General features: G+C 36.1%; 1 protein-coding gene and 1 pseudogene across 1 annotated transcript in view; one reads left to right on the top strand and one right to left on the bottom strand.

Annotated features, from left to right (window-relative positions):
- The window catches only part of ZNF106 (zinc finger protein 106), a 50,596-nt gene that overhangs the window by 3,240 nt on the left and 19,461 nt on the right, over positions 1-27,895 (top strand). Inside the window, exons 2-13 of the mRNA XM_023527710.1 lie at positions 3,389-3,474; positions 7,329-7,390; positions 12,497-12,697; positions 15,589-17,772; positions 18,785-19,418; positions 20,645-20,714; positions 22,069-22,223; positions 22,308-22,368; positions 22,831-23,172; positions 25,146-25,926; positions 26,279-26,334; positions 26,864-27,120. Of these exons, the coding sequence (XP_023383478.1) occupies positions 3,389-3,474; positions 7,329-7,390; positions 12,497-12,697; positions 15,589-17,772; positions 18,785-19,418; positions 20,645-20,714; positions 22,069-22,223; positions 22,308-22,368; positions 22,831-23,172; positions 25,146-25,926; positions 26,279-26,334; positions 26,864-27,120 (4,889 nt within the window). The remainder of the gene's footprint in view (positions 1-3,388; positions 3,475-7,328; positions 7,391-12,496; positions 12,698-15,588; positions 17,773-18,784; positions 19,419-20,644; positions 20,715-22,068; positions 22,224-22,307; positions 22,369-22,830; positions 23,173-25,145; positions 25,927-26,278; positions 26,335-26,863; positions 27,121-27,895) is intronic.
- Positions 3,947-4,065, bottom strand: LOC111736337 (annotated as a pseudogene).

The raw sequence follows: 27,895 nt of genomic DNA, 5'->3' as shown, positions 1-27,895 counted from the left end.
CTGCTTGGATTTAGAACTTATTTATATATTGGCTGCAGTAGTCAAGGCAGGAAACAATGAGTAGAGCAGTGGAGAGAATGGAGAACAGATGTAAAGTCATGCAGGTTTATCACACTGAAGAATAGATAACAAAAATGAAAAAACAAATGGTGTCTAAATATGGGAATCTGAAAGAAAAGAATACAGTTTTGACTATGGGAATGGTAATTGTATTGACAGAATAGTAATCAGGATGTTGAAAAAAGTATTATAGGATTTTTTAGGCTATTAGGACTAAGAATTATCACAGATATTTCTCATCGTTATTTGGAGAAAATTTGAAAGATTTCATAGTGGGTATTTTTAAAGGATGGGGGACAGAATGTAAGTGATTAAAGTGAGGACAGCAGTAGTTGAATTGTTTGCACTTACTTGACTTGTATAATGTAACCTCTCAAGTGCTTTGAGATCTCAGTGTTGCATAGTTCTCATCTTTAAGGCTGTGAACTAATTTCAGTATTTCAGAAAGCTTAATGCAAATCATATTTACTCATTTTAAGGATGTATAAATTAAAGCTCCTTTGTCTTTCACTGGAATCATATAAACTGAGTGTTTAAATACTAGGTCTTCCCTCTTGATTAAATACTTTGCCAGCAGTTAGACTTTTTGATTTTTTACAAAAGTGAAAATAAATTTACTTAATATATGTAGATTAGAAACGTGGAGCTCATGAAAGGAAATAGAAAATAAAAAGAAGGAGTCTTGGTTAAAAGATCGATAGAGTATATTTTTATAATATGACTTTTCTTCATCTATTTACTAAGAGTTAATGTCTTTGGCTTTATTAAATAGAAACACAGTTTGTATTTTAGTGCTTAGTTCTCAATTGAGTAAATATATGAAAACTTCACAATAACTGCTATTGCTTGTGCCAGAAAGGCACACTTTTTCATTGTCTTTATTGCTTCTAAGTTTTTTGTTTCTGTTTTGCTTTGATGGTTAATAACTTGAAGCATTATTAAAAATGTTTCTGGACATATCTTCTTTACCATTCTTCAACTTTTAGAGCAGTTCTTGGTGCTCAATAAATGCTTATAAATAGTAATAGTAATTAAATACTGTATATTAGTAATTAAAGTTGAAGTAAATGTTAGGATATAAGGGAATTAAAAGAATAGTTATGCTTCGAGGCTTAGCATCAGAATGATTTATATTAATTTTGATATTTAGATTATTAGCAATACTGGAAGCATAGATAATACTGTACCTATCTGTAAAGGTATATTTCTTTGTTTTATTAGTTGACATTCAGCTTTTTCAAATGTGTAGAATATTTACCCTATAATCTTGTTTTGGTGTTTTGTATTTTGTTACTGAATAAAATTATTTTAGACATCAGGTAGTGATGTGAAGTGGGTTGGAATAGGAAGGAAATTACTGAATGACCAGGAGAAGTGGAGAACCTTAGGCCACTTCTCATTGGCCATTCTGTCATGTTGTATACATGTTGTCTAGGAGTTACAGATTAAATTAGGGTAATTTATAACTCCATTACCTCACAGTTTTAAGTCCTCTAGAGAATGAAGCCAGGGAAAGAAGCAGATATATCTGTTAGAGCAGTGTGCGTGCTTGTGTGTGTGTGAGAGAGAGAGAGGGAGGAAGGGAGGGAGGGAGAGAGGGAGTGAGAGAAGGAGAGAGACGAAGAGAGGAAACAATGCTGCTTGGGGAGTGGGATTAAATTCTCATGCAGAGTATCCTTGCAGGGACTCAGAAGAATGTATGCTAGTGCTAGAGGATTATAATCTCTAGGATGGAAAAATCTCTGGTCTCAATCCAAACCCCAGTATTTACCCAGCTCTATCTCACATTTAGTAACCCAGGGTAGTTCCTTTTGGAACAATTCAACAAATACTTATAGAGTACCTACAATGTGTCAGACAGAGTTCTAAGTGCTAGACCTATACTAGTGAACAAAATATATGAAGTCTCTATCCTCACGAAACTTAACTTTTAAATAGGATAAATAGAGAATAAGAAATAAATATATACTAAGTCAGGTAGTAAAAAACGCTTGTTTCTATCTCTTGATGTGTAACAAACTACTCCAAAATTTACTGGCTTCAAACAACGATTTTATTGTTTCTTACAGTCCTAGAGTTGAAAAGGGCTCATCTGCATAGTTCTTTAACTGGTCCCTCTTGGGGTCCCTCATTGGCAGCTGGGCCTCTAACACGTGACATGGCTCACTCACCCAACATGGCTGTCAGATGGTCCTGGTTGCTTGGGTGCTCAGCTGAGGCATCAGTTCTTTTTCTCTTGGTCTCTCTTTGTGGCTTGGACTTCTACAGCATGGTGGCTGGGTTCTAAGAGGAAGTGTTCCAGTTGTGCAAAGGCAGAAGCTGCAGCTTTTTAAAGACTCGGGCTCAGAAATTATGTTGTCACTTCCACTACATTTTATTGGTCACAACAGATCACCGGGGAGGGGAAATAGACTCCACCATTTGATAGGTGGTAATGACAAGATCACATTGCAGAAGAGCACTTGGGGTGGGAGATACGATACTTTGTGGCCATCTATGGAAACAATCTACCACAGTGCAATTAAAAAATAAAAAATTAAGCAGATTAATAGGGGGATAGAGGAAATGAGGGGCAGAAAGTACAGTATTCTCCTAGGGGGGCGGATAAGGCCTCCTCGATGAGGCAGCATGAGAGGGTGAGCCATGAAAACCATAAAGGCATCTTAAGGAAGAATATTCTGGGCAGAGAGAACAGGTAATATAGAAAAAGCCCTAAGGTAGGAGAATTCCTGGTGTGATCAAGGAATAGCAAGGAGGGCAATGTGACTGGAGTGGAGGCATAGAGAGTGGTAGAGTATGGACTCAGAGTAAGTGAGAAACAGATTTTGTAGCCCATGGCAAAGGACTTTGGATCCTCTGTGAGTGAGATGGGAATCTACTGTAAAATTCCAAGCAGAGGAGTTCAGTGATCTGACTTAAATTTTAAAAGGATCCCATTCTGAGAATCTCTGACTACTGTTTTGAGAAAGACTATAAGAGGGTAAGTATAGAAGTAGGAAGTCAAGTCATTAGGCTAGTGCCAAGTGAGATGATAGATATGCTCAGTAGTGAGGAATGGTTGGATTTTAGATGTATTTCAAGGTTGTACTGACAAGATTTTCTGGTGAGGGTGGATATGGGGTGAGAAAGAGAGACCAAGGATGACTCCCAAAGTTTTTGCCTTAGGTACCTTGAAAATTGGAATTTTCACTTACCAAGATGAGGAGACGGGGGGAGGAACAGGGTGGAGGTGAGGGAGATGCAAGACTTGTATTTTTGACTACGTTAAGATGAACCTAAGAAGACATCTGGGAATAAAAGGTTACTAAATGTTACTTCCTCATTGCAGGTGTGACGTTGAGTGCTTCAGATCTGGTCACTATGGTACGAGAACGAAAATGCATATTGTGCCACATTGTGTACAGCTCAAAAAAGGTAATAATAGAAGAAGGAGAATATGCAGCTTTATGACTGATCATTTTTTTCAGAAGACAGCATATGAAATTTATAGATGAGTGAAAGCTTTTAACTTCTTATTTAAGCTTCTTTTTTAAACCATAGTCTCAATTCCACTGGTTTCTTTCCCATTATTGCCTCATAAAGCCAGTAACTATATTTTTAAACCTCTGCCCAGAATTTGAGGATACTCAAAAGTGGATAATAAAGAGAATTTAGTTAGCAGCTAGTTATAGATAAAATATCTTAAAATTTAAGTTAGTTGAGATTATATTACTTTCTAATTAGCTAAGGATAGCTAAGGATTATGTGTACCTGCATTCTGTTCTGCCTATGCTTGTGAAGAGTGTAGCACAGCAGAAATATCCTAGATCCAATATCCTAGATGTCCACAAGATGGGGATGTTGCACAAAGAAAAACAGACTTTTTTTTTTTTTTTTTTTTTTTTAATGCCTACAGCTCCCGGTGTTCCTAGGTGGTCTCCCATCCAAGTACTAACCAGGCCTGACCCTGCTTAGCTTCTGAGATCAGATGAGCTTGGGCGCATTCAGGGTGGCATGGCCATAGACAAAACAGACATTTTTGAGAACTAAAATAATTTATCTGTGCCTTAGGGAAATTGGCTGCAAGTTGTCTTGGTTTTTGTTTTTCTTGCCTTTATCCTTTGCTTTCGGAAGAGTGCTGCTAGTTTAAATATTGAATAGTTTTTCCTTTATGCTTTTAAGATGTTCTTGATTGTCATCGGAAATTCAGAGAACTGGGAAGATTATCGTGAGCTATCATGAAAGATGTTTGGGAGTAAGGTGGTTTAAAAGAAATAGAAGTGATCTTTTAGGTGGGAGAACAACATGTACAAAGATACAGAATTAGAATGGTGAATAACAGTTCTAGGAGTCAGTAAGAAGGCTCTTCTGATTAAAACAGTTTCATCTTGAGAATAGTGAGACTGCACTTAATTTGTAGTTTAAGTGAAGACATTTGATAAAGAGTGTTGAATGACAGACTGAGGGGTTCGATTATGATCCATCCAGTAGGCTAGGATGAAGAATTTTTTTTTTCCTAGATAGGATTTCTGTTAGTGTTGGAAAAATTAGTTGAGATTTTAAAATCATGTTTAATATACCCGCTGCTTTTTACAAAAGTTAAAAAACCCCTGCTCTTTTAATTTTAAAAATCTAAACCAGGGTTTATACAAATTTTTAATAAACAATTCTTAATGGCTACTTTCAGAGAGGAGGGAGATGGACATTTGAGAAGGTCTAAGGTGGATAGACACTCAGAGGTCTCAGATTTTGATGAAGTAGCAACTCTATCTTGTGATATTTCATAACTTTGCCATTTTAAGTCTTTTTGTTGTGTCTTCTACTCCGGGTTGAAACAAATTTTCATCTCTTCATACTTTTCCATGGATCATAATGAAGTTAAATCAAGGGCTGGGGTTATCCACTCCTGCCTTAGGGAAAGCCAACTATAAGATTTATAAGCAAGGAAATGGCATGATTTCAGTGTTAAAATTAATGTGTTCTAAGAAATTAGCAGAATAGGTTGATTGAAAGAGATAACTTTGATACTTATTTTTAGGTAGATCACAAGCAACTTATTTATGTCGAAGCAGTACTTTCCTCTAGTTTCCCAGACTAGTTTCTTCAGATATGCTGTGGAGGAGAAAAGGATCTGGGGTGACTTAAGTATGATCCGAATACTGCATCTCTGACTATCCTCATGCTCATTAATTTATGAAAGACTGAGAAGCCTTGGGGTTAAAAAATATTAAAATTTTTTTTTTATATTACTCAGTTGTTCCCAAATTTGTTCAATCACCAAATCCTTTCCCTGCCCTTAAGCCTCTCTTTTTAAAAACATAATACTGAATAATATAAAAGGAGCTAAACAGAACCTTGGTAACTGAGCAGGTATGCATTTGGGGCTATTACTTTCATCCTGTGCCTGTGGATCTTTCCCAGTTATTTTGAGAGCTCAGTTGTCTTACTGTTTGCATTTATTCCTTAGAGCAAGATGGAAGAGAATTTCTCATGTAAATTTAGGAGATGTATGAAGTGTTTTAGACAATTGAAAGTCATGTTAAATCTAGTTTTGAATGATAACATATTTATAGTTGAAATAGAATATAATTGGTTTTTATATCAGAGAGAATAACCCATATTAGTGACTACTGTTTTGGTCAAGAATGGTTTCATTGCAAGAAACAGAACCCACTTAAATTTAGCTCAAGAAAAGGAGATTTGGCATATGTAAATCTAGTCCAAGGAAAAATTGAACAGAAGGCATAGGGATTTGAGCAGATGTTGTGTATTGTTCATGAATTTTTTCATTCTATATTATGTCACTAACTCGACTCAGTTTTCACTTCTGGAAGTATTCATTCTAGTTACTAGCTAATCAGTTGTGGCTAGAAGAGGTCACAGGTAAAGATGTAGCCTCTAAATGAAGCATTCATAGAGATAGGAAGGAAATGATGGTCATCTTCAGTAAAATTGTCATTTAAAGGAAGTGTTTTGAATCACAACTTTTTTTTTTATCACACTGTAGTAGATACTTAAAGTAAGACTAAGTTGTTAGGTTGTTGTATGCTTTTTGATGAATAAACTGTATATAATGAAAAATCTCCATTCACTAGATGCTTACAATGTCACATGGTATTTGAAACATTGATGTTGGTGTCAGATCTGCCAGAATTTGAGTCCTAGTTTGACCACTTGATTATCTATGACTCTGAGAGGGCGAGACTGGGTATATTTTCACACTTATCCCTTCAATGCCTGGCTTTGTACTTGATAATAACCACTTGATAAATGTTTAGTGAATGAGTTAGCTTCTCCGAATGCATGTGTCTGTATGAAGTTAATAGTACTTTCTCAGCAGTTTTGCAATTCAACTGAGAAAATGAGGCTCTTAAGCACAAAGCACAGGGCACAGTTAATAGCAATACTCAACAATTGTAACAGCCCTTGTATTATAAATGTAAACAGCCATTCTCTGACTATGGCATGCTGGTTGTATATACTTTGGCATGACAAAGGGATAGACATTGACAGCTTTTTGATTTTTTTGAGGCATGTGCATGTATGTGCACATGTTTTCAAGTGGGATCTCTTCCCACATTTTTAATTTTCTTCCCATGAAGTGTGGAGTGGAGGGAGAAGAGAACCTTGTAAATTTTCAACTTTTTCATTACAACCAAACAAATCAATTGTCAGTGAGCAGCGAAGATGAAGACATGATCGAGCTACTGTGTTCCAAGCAGTTTTAAAAACTTTCTTATCAATGCAGAGAGGTTCTGTTCTGTCTGTAACTTCTATCTAGAATTCATGTATCCATCTGTTAATTCAACAGACATCGACGACAATAGGCCAGGCCCTGGCCAAAACAAGAGTAAGAGTTTTAACTTACTCTTGAGAAACTTTCAGTTGAGTGGAGAGGGAGTATGGAGAAAAGTAGGCCAATGGTTGAGAAGTTATGTGATTTCAGAGGTTTTTAAAAAATAAACTTTAGTAAATTTCTTATATTAGAATAGAATTTAACTCATATAGTTTATTCTTAAAGTTTTTGCCTCCTAAAGACAATATACTTTCTAACCTTTTTGTAAAGCTACTTAAATAGGTCTTTCTTAACAGTTCCTTTATTTAAAAATGAAATATGGCAAAAACACAGCTAAAGAATTATTTAATAAGGAACTGAATTCAGAAGAGTAATCATAACAAACACTTCAACACAACAAGCTTAAGTCCCAATTGTTGATTAAACAGGAAAAGAGGAATTTTTTCCCCAAAAGCAATCCCCTTAGTTTAATCTGCTTTCTTTAATTTTGAAGGAGATGGACGAACACATGCGGAGCATGTTGCATCACAGGGAACTTGAGAACCTGAAAGGCAGGTATGGGAACGGCTGTCTTCCATAAACTTGTGAGTGTGGGGGGATCTGAGTGCTGATGAGACCTGTCAGCTTATTTTATAGTAATCCTTCATAAGTGAATATTGTGTTATGGCATAGAACTATCTTTTAGAATTAATAACAAGTACAATAGATTTTTTTGGGTGTTCAAAAAGGATAGATCTTTGTGCATCTCAAATGTGTAGCATTCACAGCAGCACTAGCAAGTAGATTACAGCAAAGGTAGGTGTGTTGGGACGAGCTAGTTCTCTCATTAACAAGCTTTGTCATTCCTACATACTAGCCCTGCAACTAGACCATTTCAGATTATTGCCTCAGCACTGTTACAAATTATTGCATGAAGTAAAACTTTAGTGTTGCTGGAATAGTCTGAGAAGTTCAAAGTCTGCTTAATAGTACCAAATTTCATTAGTGTAAATAAAATCAAAGTACAAACTTTGAGTATTTAAAGATGCTGTTTTGTGATGTAAAGCTTGAGTTGTTTAAGGAAAAAAAGCTATTAAGTAAACACCTTTAAGAAATTAAATGTAGCATATGTGTTTATTTCATATCTTCCCCCTGCCCCACCCCCCACCATCTGTGGTTCCTTTTTTGATGTTTTGACTTCTGTGAACTTGAAGTTTAGAGACTGTATGAAACAGAACCATTGGGAAATTGAGAAATATTAATTATATCTTATTCCATGCATAAAATAGTTACAAGCTTCGATCAGATTGCCAGCCTGTCATTTGAAGTTATCTGTATTTTAAGTAATACAGTTTTAGATCATGTGGTCAAATTATGTTATTAAAGTTTCGGCCACTGTTCAGCGTACTAGTGGAATTTTTCCATGGTCTCAGTCTTTACCATGTGAAGGTTAATTCTTAGCAGTATGAAAGAGGCTTTCACTCAGAATTAGTGTGGAGAGCCCTTATAATGCCTTAAATATGTATGATCTTTAACTCATTATCATTGGAAACCTATGAAATACAGTCAGCCTTTGATTATATGTGGGATATCTTAATTACTTAATCCCATTTCCAACAGACTTTCTGGAATTCACCTTATTCTGGGCTATTTACCTGCCACCTGACTATATTATAAAAGCAAAACAAATTAAGTCAGTAAATCTAGTGATTAGGAGGGAAGCCCATTTAGTCCAAGATGAATGCCTTATTTTACTCAAAGATCACTAATCAGCTATTTAATACATTTAAAAACAAATTTTGATTACTTAAGATTCATGTTCATAATCAAGAATCATAAAAAGTAAAGTAGAAATCATCTAATTCCCCCCAACCCTCTTTTCTTACTCCTCTCTTAGAGGAAACTCAAGTTTGTTATATATCCTACCCAAACCTCTTTCTGTGTTTATACATAGATTTATATTTAGCTATACACATTTTGTTTTGTCTTATTAACATAACTAAACTACATGCCATATTATAGATTGTTCTATAACTTGTGTTTCCTCTCCTCCCACCTATTAGCTTAACTGTGCCATGGAGATTTTGTCTACCGTTTTCGGTTATTTGGAGCATAGTCAAATAATTAGAGAGAAAGAATTAGAAGTCTCTGAGCTGACAATATAAATGTCAGCTTTAGCACCTAAACTCATGTTATTTAGAGGAGAGCACTTTAGTATTTATTTACTCCTGTATAGATATAGTACTAACAAGTTTTGTATGGTTTCCTGGCCTGTAACAAATTGTAAGGGAAAAGGCAAGCAAGTAGCAAGGAAAAACAGCTGACAAAGCTATGAAAAACAAACAAGATCTCAAATCCTTTACTTACTTGGCACATTTACTATTGAGACAAACTGTCATCACTAGTTTGTACCACAGGGACAAATAGTAATCAGTCATTTCTTTTCCTTCTTATCATCAGTTTGTGATTATTTCCTCTGGATTTCATGTTTAAATCTGGCTTTCTGATGTCAAGGCCTTCTGTACTCTTTATATTTGTCGTACTATAATGTTTGGTTGTGATCTGGTTAAAAATGTAAAGAGCATATTTTAAGATTTTGGATGCAGGCTTGATTGAGAAGTAAGTAACTTGTTTTATTTGGTTCACTATTGTGGACATCTGGAGCATTTCCCTATTTTTTCCTAATATACTTGTTCAGATAGATGCTGTTAAAAAGGCACAAACCTTATTTATCAACCACCTGTTGTGGTATAGTTAGAGCAAGCTTAATAAAGAAAAGCTTATGGATAGAATATCTTAAGGCTTTGCCTTTCACACATGAGAGGAAATTGTGTGGTAACAGGATGAAGCTAATTTGGGCCCTCCTTTAAACATCCTGAGGAAAATTTTTGCCTTTATTAGTCAAGTATCTTAACTGGTTATTGATAAAGAACTGAAAAATAGCATCATTAAAATATTATTTAATTTGCTATTAGCTTTTTAAAACATATGGTTTCCCAAACACCATCTGTGAAAGCATGAATGCATATTGTGTTTAGAACCGGTAATTTGCTTGCTTCCAGACAGATACGTCAGAATTTTCAAGAGATGTGGTTGACCTACCCTATTCTTTCCCTAATAAATGTGGATTCTCTTCTCCTTGAAGTTTCTTATAAAGCTTAGCTTTTTTAAAACTAGATTTTGTTTATAAGAAAAATGTTAGGTTTTCTGTTTTTTGATGTCGTTTTTTAGTATTAACTTTTACATCGCCTGTACCCTTCTGAGCAGATTCTCTTGAGGTGTTTTTCTATCAAATAACTTTTACGGTTAATATTCATTTTTGCAAGGAAAACAGATGTTTTAAAAATCTGTGTTTGAGCATCTGTTGTATATCCAACATGTACTTATGTTTCGGAGATTGCAAAGTGTACGTGTTTATGAGTATGGGTATTTATTTTTAACGAAGTTTAATACTGTCTATACTACATTCCTTAATACTTTAAAAAGTCAGCGTGGCCTTGTAGTTGTCTTTAAAGAGAAAGGGATTTCTATGGTTTGCACATGAGAAAAATACTCTGCATTTTTGAAGTAAAGGTAAAATCAAGGATTTTATTTAATAACACCTTTTAGAATGATGCTCCTGGTACTGCAGCATACAGTTTAGCATTCATTAAGTTTCTAGATAGAAAAGTAGACTAAAACATTTTCCAGTGTCTTAGAGAGTTTAAGGTCAAGATTTTCTAAATAGGAATTCAGTTGACTCAAATTTTTATTATAGTATAAATTATGAATTCTAGGTTAGTTTTAGTCTTCAGAGTCTTCCAATGCTGCCCATTGGTATAGATTTATCTTGATGTATTTTTAACTTCTTTCACTGTTGCTGTGAGAAAAGGCTTATTTTCTGTTACAAGTTAACGTTCACTTTGAATGCACTACCATACCATAATAGTTTGAGAGAAGAGTATGACTACCCCAGATAAACTGGAGAAAGTTGAGGATTATTCTTCTTTAAGTATATAAATATAGTCAACTCAGTGAAAATAATGTATTTAAGTTTCTGGAGGCTTAGAAGGAATATAATATTGATATTCTGGGTAATTAGGTGATAATATTTTCAGGGAACTCATTCAGAACTCATTAAAATGAATCTTAATGTCAAAGACTATATTGTATTCAGCACATTTAAGGTTACAAAGTTCAAAAAACTTTATGAAATTTCCCCATTTTTCTGAGGTATTTTTCATGATTTTTACAAAGTAAAAAATAGTGTTTTTTGTTTTCTTCTGTTTTTTTTTTTTTTTTTTAAATTTACTGGGTATACTGGGCATTGTTTGTTTATACTTTGTCACCCTAGACAACTAACCATATACTTAGAATGATGCCTGGAATTTAGTAGTTGTTCAATAATTTTTTTTTTTTTTAATTATTGAATGTTCAGATGATCTGTAACTAGTAAATGAAGTGCTCAGTTTTGAGGGTCTTTTCTGGTTAATTAATATAAATTCTGTAATGGTTTCTTTTTTTTTTTTTTTTGCCATGTCTTGATAGATACATGTGAGGCGAAGATGGAGTAGTGTTGTGTGTGTGTCTGTGTCTGTCTTACCAAAGATAGCATGTCTTTGAGTTTATTTTATTTAATTTTTTACAGATTGGTGTAGAAAGTGCAAAAATATCACTGGTATAAACCTAAAACAAGTGATACAGAATTAAGCCAATTTGGATTATGAAATGGATATTAGTCCATTCATTACACCAGTGGCCATGATCAGATGTTTCTCATCAATGACTGCACAGACAGCTGAACCAACCAAGGGATTTCAGGAAGCTAAAAAAGTTAAATTATTAATCTGCTTTAACTCTAGATATCAATTCAAGACTTTGGCTTCTTAAACTGGCCAAGTGTGAGAGCTACCATTAAGTGTGTAAAGTAAAAAAAAAAAAAAAAGTCTGCCCAATTTTCTTAACTAAGAACTTGATTTTGCTTCTCTCTAAACTGTAGCATTTTCTGAAACTTGAGAAAAACCATTTGCCTAGCACAGCTGTTGACTTCCTACAACTGAAATGCTTTCCATTCCCTTTAAAATAAACCCTTCTGAAGCAGAATGTAGATCACATGTATCATCCAGACCAAAAAAGTTTGCTGAGACTACTCCAATCATTTGCCCTGGGGTCGGGAATCTTCACATTCCAGGCAGAGCTCCAGTTGTTCCGATTTAGTTACCCAGTTGGGATTGGCTATGCTGCTTACTCTTTTCTCCACCCCTTAACTTTCACTGGGAGAAAGTTTTTGAGCTAGAGATTAAATGTAAGTGCTGTCACCAGGCTTTCTGAGTGCAGCTGGCACCATGGGTGTGCTCCAGAGCAACTTCTGTTTGCTCTGAGCCCCCTGCCCTGCCTCCCCTTTCACCATGTTTCCTCTGACAAGATTTTAAGTACAGCAATTCAAGAAGATTTTTCCTCCTAAATGGTATTTTTCTGAAGTGTATTGCCTCTTGATTGCTGGAAAAGAATCTTAAATTCATTTCAAAAGTAACTTATGAACAAACTTATTAAAAGTGATGAAAGGAGCATTGAAATTGATTAGCCTTAATTTTTCACTGTGCCAAAGTGTGCAGTGTCTTTCAGAGGAAACTATAACGGATCTGGTGAGTGTGCCATGCCAGTGGGGAGAATTGAATGTCCCTCATCTCCCTCTTTCCCTAGGGATAGTAGTCATGAGTGCCGAGTGTGCGGGGTCACAGAAGTGGGTCTTTCTGCATATGCAAAGCACATTTCTGGCCAGTTGCACAAAGATAACGTTGATGCCCAGGAAAGAGAAGATGATGGAAAGGGAGAAGAAGAGGAAGAAGATTATTTTGACAAGGAACTCGTTCAGTTAATAAAACAAAGGAAAGAACAAAGTCGGTGAGTAATGATTTTGAGTTTTTAAAAAGCCTGTCTGAAACAGAATGTAGTAGAGAATACATTTTTCCATTTCCATACTTGTCAGCATATAGCATTCAGTCTTAGTTATAAAGTTTCACTCAAAGTTGCTGTCTTATGCATAAAAGGTCAATGGAATGCTTTCTTGAACTATTGTACTATCTGCTTTAAAACACAAACTCAGTACTGTCCTTATATCAAAGCTAGCTATAGCTGCTACATATCTGAAATTTTACCATGTTGATAACTTAGAACTGTCTTTGTTAGTTCCAGAATTTTTGGATACCAATAAATTGTTTTTATTTATTATCCAAATTTTATAGTGGAAAGGTATTTATAAGCTTCATTTGTAAATTTTGCATAGTATTTCTTATTGCATCTCTTAGGAAAAAATGTTTTGCCTGATGTGAATTAACATGGTGTTTCTACCAAATTTGATTTATCCCTATAAGTACGTCAGTAAATATATATTGAATAATACATTTATATTTTAAATTTGATAATGTCAAGATCATTTCAGCAGTATGTTTTCCAGCTTGTACTACGTAATTTCATACCTACATTTATAATTCAGGTATTAGGCTGTTTGTTGTATTTGAACCTTACTTGTGGTCTAAAGACTTTAATTAATGAGATTTAATTAATCAGAAATTTTCAGATATGAGTAAAAAAGAGATAGAACCAATTATGAGGTGGGGTAATTTTTTAAGTCCTAGGACATGATGAGAAACATTTCAAATTCTAAAATAAAATTTTAAAGATACTTCTTGAATACTAGTTATATCTGGGTCTGCACTTCAGTTTTAGTTAGAGGTTTGAATATAAAAAGGAAGCAGTTTTTACTCCATATGCTAAAAGTTTTTTGAACAAGTCTTCGAACGAGACTTTCTTAGTCTTAAAATGTCAGTAGCAACATGGTACTTAAATTGTTCAGTTGCTTAGTCCTTCAAATGACATTCTCACTACTTTCAATATAGCTGTAGTTTACTCTTGTTTTAGGTTGTTGGTGCCTCTGAGAGACTAACTTCTATTTTTGCTCTTATACTCTTGTGCCATTATTAGTTTATGTGTGTAAATGATTAAACATTAAGTCAGAGGATAAAAGAGCTTCTCAGTAAATTAGACATTCATATTGTAGTTAACTATTCTTTGAGTATTCTAATATGCTTTTTTGGTGGCCTATTAATAAAGTCATCTACTTATTTCTTCATGAGGTTTTTTTTCTTTTTTCCTTTATGAGGTTTTTAATTTAGATTGTTCTTTCCGGGCTGTGGGTTTAGCTTCATGCTATTGTCTCCTCGATCTAGCCAATTCATGATGATCTAGGAATTCTATTCTGTGGCTGATTTATTGCCCAATTCTCCTCTCATTTCTGGATCACAGTGTAGCTGAGTTAGTGATCTCCTTGGTTGTGAAAAGTTGCATACTGCCTAGAAACAAAAGATAACAGCAATTTGGTTAATGGTAGTACAAATATCCTGCAAGTGTATGTAATAACACTTGTCACTTGGGGGCCTAGGCTCTCCCATTTAGAAATGGTTGTAATTCATAATATAAGCGGATATTTGAACTTTTAGATAAGTTAACTTTTAGTTCTGTCTTGTGAAAAAGGAAGAAATTCCAATTTGTGTCCAAAATCTTATAGATGTTAGAATCTCGAATACTGAGTTTAAGATATAAGTCAAATTCAGATGAGGGAACCCAGCTACAGAAACTCTATTTTTGGATTTACGTTCTATCAAGGCCTAGTAGTTAGGAGTGTAGACTCCAAAGTAAGACTGCCAAGGTCTAGAGCTCTGCCATACCACTTACTGTCTGTTGTATTCTAGGCAAGTTACTTAACCTCTTTAATCCTCCATTCTTCATCTGAAAAGTAAGAATAATAACAATACTTGCTTCAGAGTTGTGAAAAATAAATATGATAATCTATATAAAGTGGTTAGTATGAAATGCCTGACAATTAGTTGGTGCTCAATAAATTTTAGCTAGTATTCCATTTTTTGAGCACCTACCATGTGCTAAGCATTGTGCTAGGCATACCAAAGGCAGTTTATAGAGGAAAATGCTTTTATACCTATTCCTGTGATGTTTACTTAAATTTATTCACATTCTGTGGGCTCCTTGTCTAACATGAATAGTTCATACAGCTATAGCTTCATTATAAAAACTTCTAGCACATGGAGCTCCTATAGCACTTATTATGAGTGCTGCTTATTTGCTGTGTGCTATTTTACTCCTGTTTATAACTTTACTGATTTCCTCAGCTAGGTTGTATGCCCTTCAGGAACAGGACCTATACATAAAAGTTTTTGTTCACCATTAACAGTCATTGAATGTGTGTTTGATAAAGTGTTTATTAATGAAAGTGACTATGCAAAGTACTCTTACCATTTAAAACAGGTTAAGAAACTGGATTTTTCAGAAAGAACCAGCAACTAAAGAAATAATTAAGAGCAGCCAAACTTAAACTTTATTAACTATGGTAACTAACCATAGCTACAAAATATAATTGTTCTTATTTTTGAAAAGCTGTATAATGTAAAAGTAATAATTGGATGATAAACAGGGACAAAATCCCAGAATATTCTAAGAAGAACAGGAAAGAGAGGATTGTATAAATGTGTCATCTTCTTAATATTTCTGCACCGATAGAAGAAAGAAGGCATTGTTTAATTTCTAAATCAATAAATTGTGAAATATAAGTTTAACTGTATCATTTAAAGATATGAAAGCAACCACTATTAGAAATAAAAGCGAACTCTATAACATTCTAAGTAACAGGGGAGGGAGGTCAAGGAGAAGTTTGGTGGGTGATGCCTTTAAAGGAAGCATAAGAATTCCTTTAAATCACTAATGAAAGCTTTTTCTTCCAGACAAGATGATCCTTCCAATAGCAGCCAAGAAATAAACTCCGATGACAGGCGACCCCAATGGAGACGAGAAGACCGAATGCCTTACCAAGACAGAGAGAACTACAGTCAGCCAGCATGGCATCATCGGGGACCTCCTCAGCGAGATTGGAAATGGGAGAAAGATGGCTTTAATAATACTAGGAAAAACAGCTTTCCGCATTCTTTAAGGAATAGTGGTGGACCAAGAGGGTGTTCTGGGTGGCATAAGGGTGTTGCAGGAGGCTCTTCAACTTGGTTTCATAACCATAGTAATTCTGGAGGTGGTTGGCATTCAAATAATGGAACGGTAGATTGGAATCACAATGGTACAGGAAGGAATTCCAGTTGGCATTCTGAAGGAACAGGTGGCTTTCCCAGTTGGCATATGAACAGCAGTAACGGAAACTGGAAATCCAGTGTACGTTGTACAAATAGTTGGAATTACAGTAGCCCCGGAGACAAATTTCAACCAGGCAGAAACAGAAATTCTAACTGTCAAATGGAAGACATGAGTATGCTATGGAACAAGAAATCTAAGTCAAAGAAATACAATCAAGAGAGATATAATTGGCAGCGGCAAGAAAATGACAAAGTTGGTACAGTTGCCACATATAGAGGTCCTTCTGAAGGATTTACAAGTGATACATTTCCTTCACAAGACTTACTTGACTTCAGTTTTGAGCAGCTGGAAAGCCAAACCACTAAACAGACAGACACCATAGTTTCCAAAATTGGTGGCAAGAATGGCAGTGCAACAAGGGAAAAACTCCGTCGCTGGACTCCTTACCCTTCCCAGAAGACTCTGGATTTACAATCGGGAATGAAGGAAGTCACTGGTAATAAATCAGAAATGGTTGATATGCCTTTCTTTGATTTTACCTTAACAACCACAGGAACACAAGAGCCCCAAATCAATGAAACAAATAATTCCCCAACACTGAAAACACGAAAAGAAACTCATACTGGATCTCTTAATCACAAAGCCACTTCTGACTGCACTGCTTCCTATGAGGTGGTGAGAGAATGCCCCATTACAGAACAACCTGAACAGGAGCATAACTTAAATAAGATGCCATCATTAAAATCCCCACTTCTTCCAATTCCAGTCACTAAATCAATCCCTCAAAAGCAAGATTCAAAGAATCTCTCAAAAAACACAAAAACAAGTTCTTTTTTTCCTGGAGAACACTCAAATCCTTTAAACAGACCCACTGTGGAAGACAGTCATGGTTCTTCTTACATGTCCAAATTGCAGAGTTCATGTCCTTGTGTTTTAAAGGGGAATAAAAGTACATTTGGCACTCAGAGGGAACCTGATGAAAATTTAAGTGATACATTACAGAAAGCCAAAGAGGTGCTACAGTGTCATGAGTCATTGCAAAATCCACTTCTTAGCACTTCTAAAAGGACCAGGAACTACGCAAAAGCAAGTAGGAATGTAGAAGAGTCTGAAAAGGGATCTCTGAAGATTGAGTTTCAAGTACACTCATTGGAAGATGAAAGTGATGGAGAGATATCTGACACGGAAAAGCATGGAACAAAAATTGGAACCTTGGGTTCTGCAACTACAGAACTTTTATCCTGCAGCACTCACAATGCCAAGGAGAAAGAGGGGGATGACCAAAACCTGAAAGCATCTAGAAAGCTATCCACTTCCCCAGGTAATTCAACAGTTCACCAGAAAGAATCTGAGTTGCAAATGACATCTGCAGCCAGTCCATGCTCTGGCTTACTGCTAGACTTCAAAACCTCTCTAGAAGATGTACCGGTTGATGACCCTATTAAATCTCATGTATCTTATGAAACAGATGGCTTTGAAAGTACCAGTTTGGATGCAGAGCTTCAAAAAAGCGATATAGCTCAGCCCTCAGGCCTTCTCCTGCCTGAACTAAGTAAGCTTGGTTTTCCTGCCTCATTCCAAAGAGATCTCACCCGGCACATTAGTCTGAAGAGCAAAACTGGAGCACACCTTCCTGAGCCAAACCTCAATAGTGCTCGCCGCATTCGCAATATTAGTGGTCATCGAAAGAGTGAGACAGAGAAGGAATCTGGGCTCAAGCCTACCCTTCGGCAAATTCTAAATGCATCTAGGAGAAATGTCAACTGGGAACAGGTCATTCATCAAGTAACCAAGAAAAAGCAAGAGCTAGGCAAAGGCTTACCCAGGTTTGTGCCTCTTCAATATCCATTTCTCTTTCTTTTAAACTTACCCTTGGACCCTGGTCAAGAGAATTCTTGTTACATTTAATTAAATGTTTGCAAAAATATGCGTTGTAGATGTCTGGTTTAAATATCAAAGAGTAACTGCTACTCTATAACAAATGAGATAAAGTGTTTCCTAGCAGGGAATTCAGGTTAAAAGGAATGCACTTACTTCGGAGGAATGAGATGGGGACATAGGAAAAAACCATCTTAGAAATACAGCACTTTGGTTTTAGGGGCTGGAAGGTGACAGCATAAAAAAGTGTACATATAAGTCTGTATCCATCTGTAGATCTTAATGAGTGGTGCAACTTTTAAGTATAACTATTCTCATTAACTTTTATGTAGAACCTATGGATAATTACCCTTCTGTATTTACTCTGGGCATTATATTTGTGATCACAAAATATTTTTTCTTAAGTATTTCAGTAATATTTTGAATATTCATCTTACGATGAGGTACTAAGCTTTTCCGAATGGTGAAGCAACATTCAACATAGGTTTGCTACTTGAAAATCATCCTACTGTGTTATAATTATATAGCCATCGGGCTTAAATTTCTGTATTTATTGAAATAACATTTATTGTCACCCCTTTTTCTTTTTCTATAACTTGTGTGTATTATTGGATTACAAAGTTCTCAGTTTAGTGTTTGGCACTTGCGAATGCTCAGTTTTTGGTTGGTTTGCTGTTTAAAATTATATATTGTTGGTTTCTAGCTCCACTTTACATAAAACCCTCAATTTTTACTCCCTCAAATCAATTCTCATGGCTGTATACAAATGTCTAATTTAGTACATTGTTACATTACAGTAGTTATAATATAATTATTTACTTTACGTCTGGACCTCCTTGAGAGCAGAAACCATCTCTTTTATATTTGTAACCTCAGTGCCTTTTGGTGTCTGGCACATCAAGTGGTGCTCCACTCTCTCAACCATGTTTGATTTACGATTTCTTTTCTTTCTTTCTTAAGGTTTGGCATCGAAATGGTGCCTCTAGTTCAAAATGAACAAGAGGTCTTAGATTTGGATGGGGAGCCTAATCTGCCCAATCTAGAAGGATTCCAGTGGGAAGGTGTTTCCATTTCTTCATCCCCTGGGTTAGCAAGAAAGCGAAGTCTTTCTGAGAGCAGCGTGATCATGGACAGGGCTCCTTCTGTGTACAGCTTCTTCAGTGAGGAAGGTACCGGCAAAGAAAATGAGCCCCAGCAGATTTTTTCACCTAGTAACTCATTGAGGGCTGCACAGAGTCAAAAATCAACCATAGGCCTTAAGCAGGAAGTGACACCTCTGGCTGCCTCCCTAAAAACAGGTGAAAGAGCTGAAAATGTTGCTACTCGAAGGCGACATAGTACACAGTTATCCTCTGACTGTACAATACCTTTGCTGCATTTGGCAAAAGACCTAAACAACCAGGAGAGTTCTACACCACCTTCAGAGAATCAGAATGCCCAGGAGAGTAATGGAGAAGGAAACTCTTTATCGCCGAATGCATCCTCAGCCCTTGCAATCTCCAGTTTGGCAGATGCAGCCACGGATAGTAGCTGTACTTCTGGTGCTGAACAAAATGATGGCCAGAGCGTTAGAAAGAAACGAAGAGCCACTGGAGTGAGTATGATTCCCTGTGCCTTTTGTAGAACATTTTGTGTGGTGACTTGGCCATTATATGAAAGATTTAACTGTTTAATTTTTCTTGGGTGTCTGGGGTTGTGGTTCTCCCTACTCTAGAATAGATGACTTGTGAGGCTCTTACTCTTACTTTCATATTCGTATCCTACTTGTTTCTTTGAGTAATTCTGCCAAGTTAGATGTAATTGAATATGAATGTACAGTACTAGGAAAATATGAAGTCATTTCTAAAACTAGTCACCAAGCCAATGATTCTTTGTATCACCTGACAAGGAATAAGCCACATCTTCAGCTGTAACTTAATCTGTCTCCATGATGCATTCTGTACTGCTACTGAAGAAAGGCATTCTAGTTTTGCATTTGTAGGGCATGTGTGCTTGTTGGATCCAGAAGTTCTAGGCCTAACACTAAGGTAGTTTTAATACTGATACAGTACATTTATATGAGCTTAGTCTTAGAAATATTTTTACTCTCTGTTATTCTGTCCTTTGTATTTCTATTACTCAGCTTGGGCCTTTCAGAATCCACTCCTTCACTGACACCACTTCTCTCTGATATTTCTGTTGCTAATATTGTTGAACCCTTTCAGGAACCCTTTCTGAAAAGAAAGAATGGTGGTGGTGATACAGTCTGGAATCTGGCAATGTGAGAAAATGGCTGTTTAATACCGAGGCAATACAGCAGAGCAGATAAGGCAAGGGTTATAGATCTGGGTTCAAATTCCAACTCTGCCCACTTTGAGCTAGACACTGTCGTGGGTATTGTTGGATGAGCAATTGTTCTGTGACAGAGCTAATATTTTGGGGCTTACCTCAATAGACTTTTTAGCTTTTTATTGTAAGGAATTTATGGCTGAAACTTAAAGTAGAAACTATGCCATGATGAAATCAGGTATATGTATCACTGGCTTTGTCTATACTTTTGTTTATGCCTTGCTTTACCAAAGTTTGAAATGCTTTCCCTATGTCCTGTGGGCTTTACCACCTCTAGAATACTAGAAAGGTACTTGACCTTAGGTTCTTTTTTTAATTATATACATCATTTAACTAATATTTTAGGTCATATTATGTGCATTAGACTCCTGTTATATATGGTAGCAATAACAAAGAATATTGTATGACTATCTCAGAACTGATTCTTTGTTTCCCTCCTGGAAAATGGCTTTTACATATTTAATATTATTCAATTTTTCCTTATTTCTTCAGGATGGTTCTTCTCCTGAACTCCCAAGTCTTGAGAGAAAAAATAAAAGAAGGAAAATTAAAGGAAAGAAAGGTATAGTACAGAATATTCTTGCAGAAAGAAATCGTTCTTATAGCAATTCAGCCTTTTTACAACTTGACACAGAGTATAGCTTGTGGTTATCAAACACTGATCGCCCATTTACTATTATTTTTTATATTTTTATTGTCTTGCTTAAGGGCATAGAAAAGTTTGACTTCCTGCTATATATACTTGCAGTTATAGAAGAAATATATGATGCCACATAGACCTGTTAGCTAAAGTTAATATATATCCTGGACAAATTGAGTTCAATACAAAGCCAGAAAGTCTTATTGAATCTTTTCAATGGAGTGAAGAGGAACAGGCCTTTAGTAAAAATTTTGTCCATCCTGGTCATTTGTGGCCATTTCTCTCACTTTCCATTTTGGAGGCATCTTGGTTGCTTTTCTCATGTGAATTAAGGAGATAAGTTATTAATGTGGCTCCCTGACTGATATACTTCTGCAGCTCTTGCTTTCTACTGACTCAGACCCTGTTCCACTATAAGGGCTTGTGTGGGATGGGATCGGAGGAGCCTTGGTGATTGATGTGATAGAAAAGTTGGAGTTAAGGATGACCTCAGTTTCTGGCTGAGACAGCTGCGTGGGATGATGGTATCATTCATAGAGCTCAAAAACTCCATGAGAAGAGCAGGTTGAGAGGAAGGTGACGAGTTCCCTTTTGGATCCCTTGAGTTAAAGGACCTTAGAGACATTTAGGTAGAGATATCAAGTCGGTAGTCGGATGTGTGGCTCTGGAGTTTAGTAAGGAGGTCTTGGCATATTGAATAGGAAAGAGAAACATAAAGATGACAAATACAAACACACAGTAGAACATTTTAAGTAACCGAAGTGTACTATTTGCAAGTTATATCTCCTTTAGGAAGACTTCTCTAATAAAGAGAACTGTTGGATGTTGACTAACAGTAGAAAAATATGGATTGGAAGGGGAGTGAAAGCAGTTCAGGTCAAGGACCCAAACTAAGCAAACTTGGGTGAAGAGGGTGGTAGATTAAGGAAGAATGGGAAATGAAAACAACAGTTGATTTGCCTGGGCCAAAGATTTTACTTGGAAGGGTAGTGGTGGAAGATGGCGATCAGGAAAGATAGTACCATGTGGTACACTTGAGCTTATGAGGTACCTCCATCTTAACAGTTCTCACTTTTGGTTTTAGCTCTGACAACATCAGGCATGGCTGTATGATTTGTGAGATTTGATGAGTCTTCATTTGACTTACTTGGGAGAAAATAAAGCTTATCCTAGACAATTTATGTAGTTCCATGTTCTGAGGAGCTGTATTATTAAAGAGACGTCTCCATTATTAAACTGAGCTTTTTGTTTTTTTTGTTTTTTTTTTTTTTGGCAGAACGTTCTCAGGTTGACCAGCTGCTGAATATTTCTTTAAGGGAGGAAGAACTGAGCAAATCATTGCAGTGCATGGATAACAACCTTCTGCAAGCCCGTGCAGCACTTCAGACAGCTTACGTTGAAGTTCAGAGGCTACTTATGCTCAAGCAGCAGGTAACAACAGATGGAACATTTGATGAAAATGGATCATCCCTGAAGCTGGATTTCAAAATGCTTAACAAAATACTTTATTTTTAGATAACTATGGAGATGAGTGCACTGAGGACCCATAGAATACAGATTCTACAGGGATTACAAGGTATTTGGAGAGAATCTGATGTAGCAGGTCCTCTGTAGCGTGTTACTTTCTGTTCTCCATAGAGGAGAATTAAAGTAGTAATGGAAAGGTCATATGATTTCATTCTTTTATAGAAAGACCTATGAAACTGTACATCCCCCAGATGCTAACCAACAGAGACAGAATGTTACAGAAAGAGGCTCGAGTTAGGAATCAGAAGACCTGAGTTCAAATCTTGGCTTTTCCATTAGTGCTTATATGACTTTGGATAAATCACTTAAAACCTGAAATATTAGAATATTAATGCTTGTTTTGTCTGTGTCCTTGGTGTTTGTATAGATTATATGGCAGTCTATTTTGAAGGATTATGAGGGACTTTAAAATTCTCTTGTAATCTTAAAAAACACAAATTGATTAAGAAACAAATGACTTTTTTGCATTTTGATAACATTTTTGCATTTGGATATATGTTTCCCATTCCAGAAACATATGAACCTTCTGAGCGCCCATACCAGGTTCCTTGTAGCCTTACACGAGAACAAAGAAGCAGTAGATCTCAAACATCAGCTGATACCACACTGCTTCCTGCTCCCTTTTTCCCAGTTTTTCTGGAGCCTCCATCTTCCCATGTGTCTCCATCATCCACCGGAGTTCCTGTCCAAGTAACTACATCGCCACCTTTGCAAGCCCATGGCAGTGTTCCTGCTCCAGATTCATCAGTTCAGATTAAACAAGAACCTATGTCTCCTGAACAAGATGAGGATGTGAACGCTATGTCACGAGGCTCTCCTTGCAGTGTGTCCAAGGAGTTACTGCAAGCTAATAGTATGTAAACTTCTCTCTGGGTTAAGGGCAACCCTGTAGTGAATCTAAGGGCAATTTTACATCAGTGATGTAAAGTTATACTTGCCCATTAAAACTAAAGTTATTACAATTATTTTTTCTCGAGATTTCCTTCTTTCAGGAGGATTATTTAAATATCAGTAACTTTTCTCCAATATAGGATATCTAAATTGACTTTTTATTAGCACTTAAAAGATTTCATTTATTAGGATTGGTGTAGAATTATTTAGTTTTGGGGAGAAAAATGGGGTTTATGTTCAGTCAGTTTTCTAAATAAGATATATCTTCTGAATTTCTCAGCACTTAACTGTCTTTATCATCTAAAGGACAAGCCAAGATTAATATAAGTCTGAGAGTCAGGTGGTCATAATGAAAGGCAGAGGACTTTGGGGCTTGGAATCACTTAATGGGAACTTTGGTGGTTTTGAGAAATAGTGAAGTTTTTGGTCTTTTCATAAAATAATACATACCTGGTTACCGTTTGAGAATAACTTCTGAGAAACTTAAAATCTTATTTGACAGTGGTGCTACATTGAAAATTAAAAAGTAAACAAACTGGCATTGAGTGATTTCTTGAGCCAAAACAAAAAGTCTGAAGAATTACCTGTTGCAACACTGATCTAGATAGCTAGAGCAAATGTATATCGTTCATACCGAATTTTGTTACTTTTATGTGGATAGTATTTGGTACTTTTTAAAAAAACTAGTAACAAAGCAATATAGTGACTTCTTTTTAAGCTAATTTTTTCAAAAATAGCTTTTATTAGATTTTTGTGGTTGCAAAAGTAATTCATGTTTATTGTAAATAATTAGGAAACTATAAAATTGTCGACGTTATTTTATTATATATTATTTCAACCTTTCTTAAATCATAAATGTTTGTGTATTTACATATAGACTTTATACAAAGGATAAATCATAGTCTGTTGTAACCTCACTCTTTTCCATTTAATATATCGTGATCATTTCCTCGAGTCATAAAAATAATTCATCTAAAATATTTTATTTTACTAGTGTAATATTTTGAGAAGTTCCATAATAATCTGGATGTATAATGATTAATATAATCTTTCAATATTTAGGTTTTTTTCTTTTTTCTTTTAGTGTTCTGTATAGCACTACATTATATATGTCTTTGAGTATATCCGTGATTATTTCATCAATTTAAATTTGTAGACATGAAATAACCAAGTCAAAGGAAATAGACACTTTGAAGTCTGCTGACTTTTAAATTATCAGTATGTAGCTAAACTGGGTGATATACAAACTACATAGTGAAAACTTAGAAGAAATAAAGGTGAATGCAGTTTAGCTAAGTAGATACTTGAGTGTCTACTAAGAATGAAACAACGTTCACTGAAACTTACTGGATTTCGCTAACCAATGTCACCATAATAAAAATAAATAAAATAAAAAAATAAAATAAAAATAAACAAAATGTGCCACGCCCCAGGTGCACGCTGTGAGCATGTGGGAAGGAGACGCCCCGCCTTCAGAGATGCAGTTCTTTAGGGGAAACGGCAACACCCATAAGTCAGGGGTGGAAGTGTGTGTGTGTGGGGGGGGGGCCGGGGATTAAAGAGGGAGAAAAATAAATAAATAAAGTATCCTACTTAAAAAACACGTACACAATGTTCAGCATGTGGACATTTCAAATAAGAGAGAAAAAAGATCAATGGAAAACAATCTATGCTCATACGGAGCTTACTTAGGATATAAGACATGCACATTATTTGTGAGATTGCTGCAAGGCAAAGCGTAGTAAGTGCTACAAGAGAAATCTGTAGGTTATGGGAAGCTGAGGGGTGAGATAACAGCATTGACAGTCCTGGTTCAGTTAGCATACCATTGAAATGTCTTATTTGGTAGAGATTCAATTAGTAACAAATAATTGCAGTGTATGACTATAAATAGGAGACACAAAAAATGCAGTAACTTTTTCCTTCTCAATTCAGGAGAGATCAGTGACCATTGTCCAGTTTATCCAGTCATCACTGCACCATTGTCCTTATCAGAACTAACAGAAAGTTTCCACGAGCCTAGCCGAGAACTAAAGTTTTCTGTGGAGCAAGGAAATGCCAGAAACAGAGAAAACACTCCCTCTTCCCAATCAGCTGGTCTTCCTACCACAAATAAAGAAGGTGAAGAGCCAACCAAAAGCAACAGCGGGTCTGAAGCCTGTACCAGTTCTTTTCCAAGATTGTCCTTTGCTTCAGAAACCCCTTTAGAGAAGGAGTCCCACTCTCCAGCTGACCAGCCTGAACAACAAGCAGAGTCCACTCTCACATCAGCTGAAACTAGAGGAAACAAGAAAAAGAAGAAACTTAGGAAGAAGAAAACTCTAAGAGCTGCCCATGTTCCTGAGAACAGTGATACTGAGCAGGATGTATTTATTGCTAAACCTGTGAGGAAAGTGAAAACTGGAAAGTCAACCAAAGGAGGGAAAGTAACAACCTCCACCTGGGAAGATAGCAGAATTGGCCCTGAGCAAGATTGTGTCAGAGATGGGCCAGATAGTGACTCCTCTCTGGAAGTCTTAGAAATTCCTAATCCTCAGTTAGAAGTGGTAGCCATTGATTCTTCTGAATCTGGAGAAGAGAAACCAGACAGCCCATCTAAGAAAGATATTTGGAACTGCACAGAGCAAAACTCATTAGAAATTTCTCGTTCTGGTTGTGATGAAGTTAGCTCTACTAGTGAGATTGGCACTCGCTATAAAGATGGTATCCCCGTGAGGTAAGGATGTTGTACTGGTTCAGTCAGAACAGCTTTCACCATTCTTCTGTTCTTAAAAAAGGGAATTTTTTGTTATGGCCTAGAATTCTTAAAAGAATCAAATTTATAGAAAATCACTAGGAATTATGGATATGGAAGAATCAAACTTTGGCAATGGAGATTTTTCTCCTTTCTCATTTGTGTTGTAAATATTTACTATACTTTTATTTTATATAGAAATTTCAGATGGAAAAATAATCTTATATCATTGCTACTTTGTCCATTGATTAGAACAACCCTTTGAGTCAGGAAAAGTTTTACTCTCTGTCCTGTTGACATAGATGATAAAGAGACTTTTGCTATTATTTTGTAGTGTGGCAGAAACTCAGACTGTGATCTCCTCCATAAAAGGATCAAAGAACTCTTCAGGTATTTGGTTGTTCAGTTTTACTTAAATTAACCACGGAGAAAAAGGCTTGTAAATGTTAGAGCCAGGAGTTATCACCAAGCTAATTGCTTTGCCTGGCAGTTATGGTATCCTTAAATCCTTAAATCCTGGCTTTTCAGTTTCTTACTCTCACCTCTCTTACCTGGCTGTTATCTGTTCAACTAACTAGTATAAAGGTTTCATTGGCTCTGGAGTTTTTTGCTTTGAGGAGGAACTGCTTAAAGAATAATGCCTGTTAATGAAATAACTGGCAGCAGAGGAAACTTGATGTAGAAAGATATTTGGTATCCTCCAGTTATTACTCAAAAACTCATTTTCTTAAGAAAAAGAAAGGCCTGTTATTATGAAATCTTCATAATGAAGATAATTAATGAAAAATGTGGTATTTTGTGAGGGGCACTAGGCTTTAAGAAGAATCCAGGGACCACTATATTATGTAATGGTTTTGTTTTTTGAGTATCTTTTCAGACACAAGCAGACATGTCTCTGAAACATATTCTTGTTTTCTAGAGATTTCTTCAGAGCCAGGAGAAGATGATGAGCCCACAGAAGGGAGCTTTGAGGGACACCAAGCTGCAGTGAATGCAATTCAAATATTTGGGAACTTACTGTACACATGTTCAGCAGATAAAACTGTTAGAGCTTATAATCTGGTGGTAAGTCGATGTAGCAATTTGAATGTTTTTGGTTGGTTGCAGGTTTTAGAGACTCCAACTTGCATTTTCTTAAACAAAGGGAATTTTGTTTGCTGTCCAGGGATGGGGTGGGCTTTAGACTAACTTTAGATATAGTTGATCCTGTGGCTCAGTAGGGTCACTGGAGACTTAATTTTGTTCTGTCTCTCCACTTTGCTTTCTCTGTACCTCTTTCTAAAGCTAGTTCTCCTCCTGCTCATGATTAGATGGCAGGAGCCACTGGAGTTTCTCTTCCCTCCTACCACCACATAAAGGTCTCATGTTTTTTGCCCTGAATAATCACTTGGCAAAAGGAGATGGGATTACAACAATAGGCTTGGGCCAGTCAGGTCCTAACCCTAGAGTTGGTGAAGGGGTCAGTCATATAGCTGCTACATAAAAGAGAAGGAGTAGAATAAATAGTTGGGAAGTATAAAGAGGAGTCAATTCCCTGACAATTGATTAATTTTCCAAGTTATTAAGGACAGCAACAGTCTTTCACTACCCACACTTAGTATAATCTGATGTTTGTTACTCTGAATTTTCATAGAATGAACTTTTGAGTTTTGAATTTGTTATATGTCAGACTAATTCTAGTTATCAACAATGACAGCCAAGAAACTTTAGGAACACTATCTTGCTCAAACAAACACCGTGGAAATACTTGAAATTGCTGAAGTCCTTGAAAATCAAAAGGTTAGATGAAGAACCACGAAAATGTGTTTGCTGTAGGCAATGGGTGTATAGTTTCCTTTAGCCTAATAACATGAGAGCAAAAGGGGTGACTGAAGGAAGGAAGCAATGAACCAGAAATGTGAGAGTAAAAATTGGGGGATTGGCTCTAACTCTAAATTGCAAGAGAAATATA

The sequence above is a fragment of the Pteropus vampyrus genome, unplaced genomic scaffold, assembly GCF_000151845.1.
Source record: "Pteropus vampyrus isolate Shadow unplaced genomic scaffold, Pvam_2.0 Scaffold19, whole genome shotgun sequence".
Classification (NCBI taxonomy): domain Eukaryota; kingdom Metazoa; phylum Chordata; class Mammalia; order Chiroptera; family Pteropodidae; genus Pteropus; species Pteropus vampyrus.
Note: the sequence above shows the minus strand (reverse complement) of the source record. Positions and strands in the feature narration are given on the sequence as shown.